Consider the following 13030-nt stretch of genomic DNA (forward strand, 5'->3'; position numbering starts at 1 on the left):
TATCAGGACTGCCGGTCGAAATCTCAGAGGACACAGGACACAGCCTCTGGTCTGCGTCAAGTCTTGATGAGGGTCGTTTCCGAACCCCAGCCGTCGCAGATGGCGCGCGACCATGCGGAGGTGGCTCATGCAGTGGCATTTTTGAGTCCTCCGCTGCCCATGTGGCAGACCCGCAACCAACTAGTCGTCGTAGCTGGTCGGCACGACTTCAAACAGCTTTTGCAGGAACAGGGTGATCTTGTCTGAAACACACCAATCGCATGTCAGTTTGCTTCGTCCGGTTTCGTGTGCAGAATGTTGCCATGCAGTGGCTCACATATTTTCCAGCATGATGTAAGACTAGGAGTACAGAAAAACCGTAGATCAAATTAGCAGACACTCGCCGATCCAGCACGCTCACACGCAAAAGAGCACAGCTCTATCCGAGTTGTAGGAAATTACGTCGCTGTCATGACTTTATTCAACAAACGACCCAATAACTTGGTTGTTTACATAAAATGACTTGTGTTCGCGCATAGCTCCCTCCTGCAAAAGGTCCGTCCCTAGCAAAACAGCCAAGCCCCGTCAGCCCAATGAGCTCCGCCAGGCCGACCTCGGCCACAGGCGGGACTCAGCCCCACTCACGGATGAAGCCCGGCGTCCACTTGTAGTGGACGAACGGTATGTAGACGAGCGGGCCGGCCAGCACGAACGCCAGCGCGTACAGGTACTCGATCTGCGGCGCGTCGATGATCGGGCCCACCACCAAGTACACGGACATGAAGAGCACCAGCCACGGAATCACGATCGGCACCTGGTGAGGGGCGGCGCGTGTCAGGCCGGGGGGCGGGCCAGCGGGGGTGGGGGGGGGGGATCCCGGCACCCCAGGGGGGGACGACGATAGCAGCCGCGCCGCCGTGGCCGGCCGGCGGCCAGTCATGGGCGTCCGGCGCGGCGGGGTTTCGCCGGTAAACGACAGTTCAAATGTCGTGACGTTCCGGGCTACATTGGTCTGCAAGCTATTTCTTTATTTGACGCGAGTTTTTGTAAGGAGAAGCGAAGTTCGCTGAGGGCATCCTTACGTTTAAAGCAAAGGTTGTTGGCATGTGGACGCGCAATGGCCATTACACGAACAGGAATTAGTCCTTTGTTTGTGCGATTCAAAAAAGTGCAGAGAGTTTAACGATACAATTCCCAGAGTCCCAAGAGGGCAGTGGTTGAATGTGACGTGTTACTTTGCGCTTTGATTTACCAAACCTTGTTGACGTGGTATTCACGTTTAAATAACCATTTGTGGCACTACGTCTCCGATATCATTTCATATTATGCAAACTGGAACCCTGGTTTCAAGGGTCCTCACCCATACGACCCCGGACAAATCTTCTAAAGCCAGCCACCTGACTGTATGCTAAAAATACTCAAAATTTTGTCAATGGTCCTTCTACATGGCACACATTTAATAAATCGCAGCTAACATACATTTTAGACACAGTCCTCTTCACGAAAGCTTATCGTTCAACATTTTAAAGCATTTTACAGCACTTCCAGGAACCCTACCAGAAAATCCGTGTTACCAAGCAACAATACGTGGCAGCACACGCTGCTTTAGCCCCGAGTTTACTGCTTTAACATTCTTGCTGAATTGGGGCTGCCCTGCGGATGAATAAAATACGGAAATTACACTCAGCACAGGCATTCCTGCAGACTCCTTCGAAACACTTCAAAATGCTTCAAATATGTTTTGATGAGCTTTCGGGAAAATTACTACAGACTAATACGACTGCTATTGTATGTAGTGAAGTGCGTAGCTGCTAAGCACTGCTGTTTAAATTAAGAAACGTTTTGGTAATCTTATGCTCAAAGCAACGAAAAAGGTGACAGAACCTAAACCGCAATTTAAAGAGCTTCTCGCACGTTTATGAGACACATTTACGCACATATATCACAAGATTATGAGCATAAGGATATCAACATATTTCTTAATTGACTGCTATTGTGTTTTGAGTTGGACCATTCAGTGACTAATACAACTAACAGCGCACCATCTTGCACCGCCACCCATACCCGTAAGAAAAACAAGTGCATGATCTCGAAATGAAATGGAACATTTTAGAAAATGAAATTATAGAGCACGTTTAAATTGGTTTGGCCTTGCCCAGTTCAGTACACGAACAATTTTACCATGGTGGATGCACGAAGTGTTATGAAGGAAGCTCACGAAATGGCTGCACACTCTTCCTTCCCTGAAAACGACATCTCTACAGAAAAGTGGCGATTAGTTACCAGGTGCGCCCGCCCTGCGCATGCGCAGGACGGCGACTCGACCGAGAGACGCCGTCGCCCCGCTGCGTCTTTGGACGGGCGACCGACCAAAGCACCTCCTGAAAGAACCACGAGCCAGTGTGGGACACGAGCTAGCGACCAGGCGGTCCGCCAGCATCGGCGCCGGGTCGGCCGGCACAGACAAAAAACGCACGCGCCCACCACCAAAACGCCGTCCGGGCGGCGCAACTGAGCTGCAACCCAGCGGCCGGGCAGGGGCTGAGACCGAGCGGGCGGCCATGCTCTCCCTCTCTGACAGCCACCTGCGCCAAACCCCAGCACGCGCCAGTCCGACCAACAGTGCGCGCCAAACGCCCAGCAGCGAGCGGGTCTGAGGGGACTCCCCGACAGCGGCGGGGAGGGGCGAGGTCAGGCCTTCACGCCGGAGCTGCGCGGGCGAGGCCGGACAGAGGCAGCGGCACCAACCTTGTAGGGCCTGGGCGCGTCGGGCTTGGTCCTGCGCATCATGATGAGCGCCAGCATGGCCATGCCGTAGAAGATCCAGACGGTGAAGCTGAAGAAGTCGATCAGGCTGCCAATGTCGCCGGCCGCGATCATGGCGATGGCGATGATGGCCTGCCGATAAGGGCAAAGGTAGAAGGCGGCGCAGCGATAATTTTAGGGGGCAGTATAAGTGGACGGGGTCATGAGATGTACCGCGTCGACCACCCTGGCGGAAACATCAATTTCCAGATAAAACACCAGATAAAAGCAATAAGACTACACGATCAGAAGTGGAATCTTCCAGCGCGTATCAAACGTGCAATATAATGTTAAGGCACGAACATATTCAGCTGGATGATATGCCCCCCCCCCTCACGCCTTTAAGCGAGCCACACGAGCCTTGGCTACCAAACGTCTGGGGCTCCATGGATCAGGAGTCGCGACGAGAAAGCCGTAAACCTCACGTTGAAGATGAGGGCGGGAGATGGCGTTAGACGTCGGACATGTACGAAGCTGAGCACGTCCACAAGGTGACCTTGTCTGGCGGCGGCGTAGCACAGCCTGGAAACCAACGGACAGCGCTTTAGAAGACACGCCCTCCTTCGGGCCTACTTTCAGGAAATTTGACAGAGGGTCTATGCGATCTCGTCAGAGTCAGACATACCCAACATTAGATTGCTACCACTTTTGCCTGGCGAAAGACAGCACTCTTCAAATGTTTGCGAAGAGACTTAAACGAATCGTATGCTATGTGACTTCCCTGTCTCCCAGTAAGGCGATTTTTGCCTCCACTAAGGGAGGGGAAGGGATCCATGAGACTTCAGAGAAGGCAGATGAGGCCCTGGTTTCGCTGAACTTATGTTCTTTGTGCTGGGCGCTGGTTTGAGCAGGTTGGATTTCCCGCGAGATGCTTGCGATAGAACAAACAAGAGTAGGTGCGACGCAGCTCCACCGAACAAGTGATCCATAAGACCGGGCGCGGCTGGCAGGGAGCTGTGCGGGCATGCCACAGGTAAAACTAGCCGGGTAGGTCAGAATGACGGTGGCCGTTGATGTTGGCTAGCTGGTTGACAGCCGGTGGGTTTTCAAGGGCGGGCATGTCGGCAGATCAATGAACGTCGTAAAATCAAGCAGCTCTTGTATCCATGGAGTCCTAAATTTCCTCGCAGTCTGATGGAAACATTGCAATATTCGAGTCGAGGTCCCTGACATAAGAATATAAATTAAATCGCGGTGAAGCGGAAAGCATCGAGGTGATTGCGACGAGGCGGACCGACAGATTCTTCGGGAGAGAGAGAGAGCCCGAGAGAGGCGTTGCACTTTCATCGCGGTCCAATGAAACCACCGACATGGGAACATCGCCGTAACACTGAAAAACCATTTGTTCCTAATATGCGGCTTAAGTGGGGATAGCCGCAGTAACTCGATGAAGGGCAGTTATCTAAATAGGCATGCCGTACAAGCTTTGCTGCGTTTATTTGTTTGGAATTGGTACCCAGTCGTGTTCTTAAAACGGAAAGCCGAACCTGAACACGGCCACTGTAATCAAACGAAACAATCCAGAGAACAATTGGCTTTGATGCAAGTGGGGCCATAATCATTGGCTCCAATCATTGGCAGTCGTGGCTGCAGACCGTTCCGTGACCGGTTCAAACTTCAGATAATCGACTGACGATGCTCATGAAGCAGTTTGCGTGAGCTTAAACCGGTTTTTATCCGGATATGTTGAGGCTTTCAAAGACATGGGGTTTCTGTGAAGCCCCAACCAAAGCCTCTCAACCTTCTCCACTCAGCGCTTGCGCCACAAACTCCCGGCCTGGTTCGCAGGTTATCCTAACAACTGAGCCCGGTAATTTTGTGCTTGGCTTTGTATGCTCCTTTTTTTGAAGATGCCTCGATGCAAAATAACTAAGAACTAATCCTCCGTGCAAACGCTACCACATCGCTGTAACACTCCTGTCCGTTACAGCATTTGATGTGTACATTACCATGAGAGAACCGGATCATGTGAGCCCCCTCCCAAGTGCATCAACCCGACGATTATACGGCTGCTAAAGGTCGGCCGTCACCGGGGGGCATGAAGCACCTCGGGCGATCCGAGTAACAATGCCGGGTTCAGGCGCCCGCATGGGGCTCGGAAACAATGCGTCGTAGGTCAATCGCCGCGTCTTGACGACAGGCAACGATAATGCGTGTGCTCTTTGACCCAGCGCTGTTCGACGTTGCGGTCTTTGGGGTTTGGCGTTGTCCCTCTCTCAACGCGGAGCACGCCGCTGGCCAGAGGTCAGGAAGCACACAGACCGAGCCTGCCAGCGCTGACGCTCGACACCGGTTGAATCCAGTTGTCATTCATGTGCGCCTCGAAGGGAACCGCATGAACCCCCGTGACGCAACCGGAGCTCGGAAGCCTGCCCCAGATATAGTGTGGTCTGGACGCGGCAGACGCGCTAGAAGTCGCTGTCCACGTGGCCGTCAACGCCGTAAGACCTGCAACATATTCTCGTGAAATACGCGCGCGTCCATTAACGAGGCGCTCTGACATGGCTTGTTTGGGTTTCATACTGCCGGGCGATGTACGAGTTCCACGGTGTCGGAGCCCAGCGGCGCATTACAGACGCGCGCCCTTTGCTACACTTTTGGGCATTGTCTCAGTGTTAATGAGTGAGGTGTTTTATGTTAAGTCATCGACCTTCAGAATACCAGGGGTATTGGGTAAAACGGCGTTACAGAGCACACATAGCTTATATGTGTAGCACCCGGCGCTTCAACCCGTGCTTCTGATCCAGGTAAAAAAGGTGAGCCGCCGAAAAATGAGGAGCTGAAGACCTTTCTTGCTGATATAAAGCTGGTCTAATTGCTTGAGGCAGGAACATTTCATTGACGCATCGTCAATTCAGTTCCGATGTTCTCCTTGGGTAGCTTCAAAACATGCTTTGAAATGACGGCATGCGTGCATTATCCAATGGCAAAGTGCATGCCTCACTATTTCGAAAGCTTCACTTAATACTACGTAAGACCATGTCAGAACCATCCCTCGAATACACAGAACCTCACCCCAGTTAAGCACACCGTGATCCTGGCCGGGTCAACGTTCATAAGGCCTGAAGTTTACGCACCAGAGGGGCAGCGGTCGATCCCTGAGTGTGCTGCCAGCTTGCCTACCTTCCCGAGGTGAAGCAGGTGCCGTTGGCAGCGCCGAAGGTGGACAATGTGACAGCCAGTGGCATCAGCCAGGACATAACACCCAGTATGCGGTTCCCGAACGTCTGTAACAGATTGGCAGGATACAACATGTGTAATTAACAGCGTAGCGCGTCCAACACACTCCTGTTTACACGGTCTGAGTAGCTCGCAGAAGTATCATTACATTACTTTTCTGGCCCGACGAACAGATCTGGCTTAGCATCGAATGAAGGTATCTGGAAAAATCAAACATTTTAAACTACCGCAAAACTCCCAGATACGTTTTAGAGAATTCGAAATTTAAAATGTGCAACTCGGCATTCACGTCTTCTCTAAACTGAGAGAACAACCCATATGTAGAAATATAAATGGAACTAATCGGGAACGTTGCATCTGCGATGGCACAAGGTCCGTTGAAAGCAACTAAACCGTACTGGTCACAATAATTTTAGACTACTTGATTTCCTCTATCTGACATGATCATTTGATAGTGGGATCAGTTATCGCTGGAAAACTACGCAGCCAAGGGTCAAGAGGCAAATTACGTCGAAAAGCTCAGTCGGTCTGGTGTCAAGAAGCATCACTGCAGTGAACCCTTACTGGGTCGAGCTATTGCGATTAAGTAAAGGCGAGTGCGGTCGCGCGAAAGGTGCAGTTCATTCGTGTTCTGTCCCCTATCACTTTAAACGTCTAAAATGTGTTTTGTGGCAGGCGTCTGACCACGTTTACTATAATCACAATGCCTACAACTATGCGAGAGACCCTCTACATACTCGTAGCTAGGAAAAAACGGGTAATGCGCATGGAATTGTTTCTTTTTATCTTTAGAACAGTATACTCCGACAGTTTGGAAAGTGATATTGCATGCTTTTAGCGCACTGAAGTATAAGATTAAACCATGCGATCCCTACTCTATCTTGATGAATTCGTACATAACATCGTCACGCAGCACGCAACAAAATCAATACAAGAGAAATCAAAGCGTATGTCCCGCATCCAACATATGAGCGGGCCCATGAACGCAAGATGCGGCGGACCAGTTTTTGACAGAGGTCACCATTCCTGCTGAACGAAAGGACGGACCCCATTTTTTTTTTCAAGGACGGTGAATAATTACGTAAGTTGTCAGGTGCATTTGCGATAAAAACACTATACATTCAGATGAGACAGAATTGATAGCCATTTTCCTCGTAGAAAAAAACCAGGAAAATGGAGAGACAGATGCGATATGTGGGCTACATACCTTTATCGAAACGAATAATATATCTTATATAATATAATAACGCACATTATTTAAGTCCATTCTCAACACACACACACACACACACACACACACACACACACACACACACACACACACACACACACACACACACACACACACACACACACACACACACAACACACACACACACACACACACACACACACACACACACACACACACACACACACACACACACACACACACACACACACACACACACACACACACACACACACACACACACACACACACACACACACACACACACACACACACACACACACACACACACACACACACACACACACACACACACACACCCACACACACACACACACAACACAACACACACACACACACACACACACACACACACACACACACACACACACACACACACACACACAGATATATATATATATATATATATATATATATATATATATATATATATATATTCATAAAATGCCCGAGCCATATTAATATCATATCATACAAGACAATAGCATTATTTTATGTATTAGATAATAAATATTAGTCTCGACAAAATCACGGGCCAGACATCACATCTTTCACCCATTCTCCTGCTTATTCTACGAGGAAGAAGGCTATTCATACTGCCGCATCTAGACGGTGGATAATGTTGAAATTCCGCTTCTAACGACTTCAGGCTCTTGCTTCCAATGATTCAACGGTCTTTTCCAGAAAATTTTGGCGGATCCCTAGATTTTTTGCCCAGCGGGGGCTAAGGAATTTCTCTGAACTGAGTCCTTTCGGCCCTAACGGCTGACGTGGCGTCAGTAAAGATGTCAGGCGTGGGCAAAGCTCAGTATGCGTCTAATATAGAGCACACATCCAAAAAAACTCAATTATCTTCATGTTCTACAACGCCATGACAAACATGCTATTCGCGTGCGTGTGGTGGGAGTACGCTTTGTTTTATTCACTCCCGTGCATCGACAAACATCACTGGAATGCACGATCAATGCCCGACAACTGCTGTGTCCCAGACCCCCGGGGCAAACAGGTCCACCCCGCCCCCCGAAGGTCAGGGGTCAGCGAGCAAGCTCGCCCGTGAACGACGCCAGCGCGGCGTTGCCACAACACAGGACGGCGGCGGGCCCTGTGTCTGAACCAGCCGCAGGAATTCCGCCTCATTCGTATCGAGGGAGTGCGTGCACCCAACTGTGCCGACCGGCAGCGCCACACAAGGGAGCACGGGTGGCGCCTTCTTTTAGAGGCGTGGCTATAAACACGGGGTTGGTAAGCAATCTAGCAAAAGGACTCCAGACCTTTCAGCCTGTAATATGCCTCGGCACATCAGGATTACCAAGGATAATCCAAACTGTGTTAGGATTTTCCGTTATTTTAGACATTCTATTGATGGTTCGATGCAAACAATGCGACTAGACGCGTAAGGAAGTTCTGAAAATTATACCCGTACCATGCGGACGTGAGAGTCAAAATGCCTGGAATTCATTGCTACTGCCCCCCCCCCCACTCCAAAAAAAATACCGGCGTGTGTCGGGAAGCTTACATTCTAAGGTGATGTTGTCCCAGTTAAAACTGATTCGGCGCTCGGCTTAAACTGACATTCACGCAATGATCTCAGCATACATGTGAATGTTGAGTATTCCGCTGTTTCTCACAGGAAAACAGGCGTAAGCGGCCACAAAAACCGTCATCAGATGCACTGGCAGTGTGATATTCCTCTTACAATATGCATGCGGCACGTACGACTCATCGAGTTACCGTGCGACTGCACCTGTTACTCATACGATTCACTGTGCATCGTTAACTACGCACAAGCTATGGAAATCTGAGCATGATAATGACTTAATGTCCAGTTCCCATATAGGGGAGCTGATGGCGATCATTCTGTGAAAATCTGGTACAAATTAGTATTTTGCACATACTGTGCGCACTGAGGACAGTTTTTGTACCATACCATTGCGTATCAATTTTCCGTGCGATGGTTTTTATTCGACATTGTCATGCATTCATGTTTTTATGTACATGTTACCAAAAGGCGCACACATGACGCCGTAACATGTGGCAAATGCGAGGGAATATTGTATTTTTGGTTGCAGCAATCTAGATTTGATTATGCATCATGCTCTCCAGCACCCTCTTGTCACACAGTTCGTATTTCCGTGCAGCTCATCATCCACATGCCTCACCATCAAGCCGCACAGTTCGTTACCGTTGCCTTCTGAGAGCCTCCAAGCCAGCACTGACACCTGCTCCTATCTGTGAGCGGCATGAGAACTCACCACAGCCACGGCATCGGACCTCTCCCTCCGGGCAGTGACAGCACTCACCATAGCCACGGCATCGGACCCCCCCCCCCCCCTCCGGGCAGTGCCAGGACTCACCACAGCCACGGCGTCGGACCCCTCTCTCTGGACGACATGAGTACTCACCACTGCCACGGCGTCGGACCCCTCTGTCCGGGCCGTGTCAGGACTCACCACAGCCACGGCGTCGGACTGCAGCAGCTCCACCGGCGACATGACGGCCAGGTAGGAAATGTTGACCAGCAGGTAGCAGGCAGTCACCAGCGGCAGGCCGATGATGATGGCTAGCGGCAGGTTCCTGCCGACGTCACGACACGCCGGCTCACTGACCGGGTCGGGAGGCGGCTGGCAGAAGAGCGCAGCACCCGCTAGCCCTAGGCGGCGGCGCAGCACGTGTGGTCCGCGGACATGGCGGGATCCCGCCGCTGGCTGAGTGGCTTCTACCACCAGCCGACCGCCTTCGGGCGGTGACGCCGCCCAAGTCCCGGCGCTGACCGATCGAACTCGTTACTCTGACAGACGGCTGTGACGGCTGGCCGGCGGAGGCCGTAATGCGAAACTGACAGCCGCACGACGGCGTCCGACGCATAATTAGACGCGATGAGCCGCCGAACGTCCAACACCCGCCGTCGCTGAGCGTCAAACGGGGCACGTTTGTGGAGAGAAAGATAAGCAGGGGTCCAAGCGCAAGCAAACTATCAAGACAAAGTGTCTTGCCGGATACATAGGTGACAGAAGATCCGTAACACGCCGTCATTCAGAACTGTTTTACGTGCCAAATCACTCACACTGTCACAGCAGGAGATTGACCTAAAAAGAAACGGCTTTCTGAAATAAAACTGATTTGCTTCGTTGAAACTACGACACCGTGAGACAGGGGACGCTTGTGGCCAACCAAGCATAGCTAATGGCCGGTTTGATGCCCAGTTTGACGAAAATATTTCCAGTTAAGCTCCGCGAGCCGCAAAGCCAAACCGAAGAGACGCCCGAAGCCAGCCTCACCTGGAAGGGTTTTTGATCTCCTCGGTGACGTAGTTGAGGTTGTTCCAGCCGTCGTAGGCCCACAAGCCGCTGTAGAAGGCCGTGGCCACATCACTGACCGAAGTGGTGGTGTGCTGGAAACCCTGACGCAGGTACTGCGTGTTGCCTGGAAAACAAACCGGTCTCTGATCAGCGCAAGTCTCTGGGATATTTTCAAGGGTTGATTTGAGCGGTAGATATCTATGGTGCTTCTGTTTCGCTTCAGTTGGTTGGCTTTAGAGGAGGTAGCTCTCCAGTATGCACATATTTTTATATCAAGTTTGTGCCATAGCAGGGTAAAAGAAGAAACCGCGCAACACCCGAAACGAGGAAACGACGAGCGCATTCCCACACTCCAGACCGTTCCACTACCCGGCCACGGTATACCTGCAAACACTTACGCTACGTGCCCGCAGACAAAAAGGGGTTAGCTTCCAGATGACCTAAAGACCATGCGCACAAAACGGTCCATTAAAATACGTCAGCAAAAGCTGCTGACAGTAGAGCGTCAGCTATCTTTTACAGCCCGCCACCCGAGGATGGCCGTGTTCGTGAGCTGAGGCCAACCGTTGCACAAATAGCTCGGTGGCAAGCTGTGGGAGGCCACGGAGTCGGAGGCCCGGCGCCAAAACACATACCTTCGGCCAGCGAGTACATTCCCCCGATCACGATAATGCCGATAGCGAACAGCTTAGCGGCCGTGAAGACGTTCTGCACCTTGGTGGCCAGCCTGACGCTAAAGCAGTTGATGAAGGTGATGACCCCTGCAACAGACATTGATCGTCACGAAAGGTGCGGAAGATAGACAGTCCGAAGATGCGATGATATGAATAAAAATGCGTCACACGGATACGGACACACTACCATGACTTGATAACTTCAATCTCAAATATTGCCGCGAACAATTTGCGGAATGTTCGCATTCACAATACATGGTTCGCATGTTTTTAACCTGATAATCTTCCAACTGAACGTGAGAGCTCTAGTTGCTTCAATGGATGATTTCTCTTCACAAATATCCTCGAGTACAAAAGGCTAGACAGTTGCCGGTGCAAGTGCGTGGGTTTTTACTGCAAAAGCTGTGCTCTTTAGGATATGCCACTGTTCTTCGTTGGGTGGAGGCCATAACATACTAAAACGATAGCAACGCAGACAAAAGCGGGTAACCAAAATAACAGCATGCAAAATTGTGATCGTATGTTCCTGTGATCTGTGTGGGAAACCAGCAATATGTTCTCGAAATGATATAATTCATAGGATACCATCACAGGATGTCACTGTTAACGATGCGATATACTTCCGCTTCCCATGAAGTGTCCTTGCCCTTACGCACTGGTTATCTTCAAATGAACGCGAATGGGTAAGTACTTCACCACAGAGAGGAAGAGCGCGTATAATGGGCGTCAGAATGGTAGAAAATACGCAGGACAGTAGTGAGAAGCAGAAGTAGTAGGAAGCAGGCAGTCGAGTGCTCGTTCATAAATGGGTAGAGCACAGTAGAGCAGAAGAAGTAGAGTGGCCATAACTAGTAGTAGTAGAATGGAGTTGGTAGAGTAGGCACTTGGCGTTGGAGGGGGCCGGAGGCGATGGCGCCTGGACTTGGCTCTCTCCCAAATGCCCCAACCACCGTTGTAAATGCAGATAACCTCCACCATGAACCTATTTGTCACCTGTGACGCACACCAATTCTATGCCTGCCCGTTCCGTGAATGCCCGGCACAAAAAACGCCGCAATGTAATAAAAAACGTCGCTTGATGCCCCAAATGCATTTGCGGCTGTCTCCCATCATAAATCCAATCTGCATGCGCCGTCAACCACCAATAATTAAATCGCAGCACTCTTATCGTCATTTTCTAAGGGGGGGGGGGGCGCCGATATCGGGGATCGGGATCGACCAGCCCGGGACGCAGACGATGCCGCCGGGCGCTGCTGAACTGGGGAAAAATATTGCTCCGCCAACCCAAGCACTGACTAATGATGCCCTCCAGAAATCGATCGCTTCTCTTAATCATGTCTTATTAGCTCAGTACGGACGACGAGGGCTCCCCGAAGCAATTTTTAGAGCGACAGTCTCCAATTTTACATCACAACACATCGGCAAAAATGGTCTGATAAGAGTTGAACTACATCTGAACAGCTGACAAGCTCACGCCTTTCTCTCCAAGAGGTCAGCAATTTGCTAAAACCAGCGAGCAACCAAAGGGGAAAGCCTCGCAAAACACGGAGCCTTGTTCATTTGTTCTTTACAATCGTGCACAACCAGATTAAAACCGTAACACAGATAAACCGCTTTCACAACTATTGGCATGCAGGTAAATGTTAGAGTAGTTATTGCTATTGGAAAACAATCAAAATGTATGCATCATCAGCAAACTGATCCTACATCTAGACCAAGCTCAGGTTTACGCCATGAAGTTTTCGCGGCCGTTCATTTTTATAAGCTTACTTCAGCATGACTCTAGGTTAACACTCAGCTTAGCGTGACCGAAATCGTCAGCCAATGGCATGATCGACGAG

General features: G+C 50.5%; 1 protein-coding gene across 3 annotated transcripts in view; it reads right to left on the minus strand.

Moving 5' to 3' along the window:
* Positions 1 to 14: 14 nt before the first annotated feature.
* Positions 15 to 13030, minus strand: part of LOC119098670 (b(0,+)-type amino acid transporter 1) — a 33331-nt gene continuing 20315 nt past the window's right edge. For 2 of the 3 annotated variants that reach the window (XM_037221652.1, XM_037221653.1), the window contains exons 5-12: positions 11151 to 11276; positions 10495 to 10639; positions 9667 to 9790; positions 5908 to 6011; positions 3210 to 3306; positions 2728 to 2877; positions 625 to 793; positions 15 to 242 (exon numbers count right to left, since the gene is read on the minus strand). In XM_037221652.1, the coding sequence (XP_037077547.1) occupies positions 181 to 242; positions 625 to 793; positions 2728 to 2877; positions 3210 to 3306; positions 5908 to 6011; positions 9667 to 9790; positions 10495 to 10639; positions 11151 to 11276 (977 nt within the window). In that variant the 3' untranslated portion in view covers positions 15 to 180. Of the gene's footprint in view, positions 243 to 624; positions 794 to 1388; positions 2361 to 2727; positions 2878 to 3209; positions 3307 to 5907; positions 6012 to 9666; positions 9791 to 10494; positions 10640 to 11150; positions 11277 to 13030 lie in introns of those variants that run through there. The other variant, XM_037221654.1, reaches the window with a different exon arrangement.

Source organism: Pollicipes pollicipes, unplaced genomic scaffold (genome assembly GCF_011947565.3).
Source record: "Pollicipes pollicipes isolate AB1234 unplaced genomic scaffold, Ppol_2.1 Scaffold_4740;HRSCAF=5597_pilon_pilon_pilon, whole genome shotgun sequence".
Classification (NCBI taxonomy): domain Eukaryota; kingdom Metazoa; phylum Arthropoda; class Thecostraca; order Pollicipedomorpha; family Pollicipedidae; genus Pollicipes; species Pollicipes pollicipes.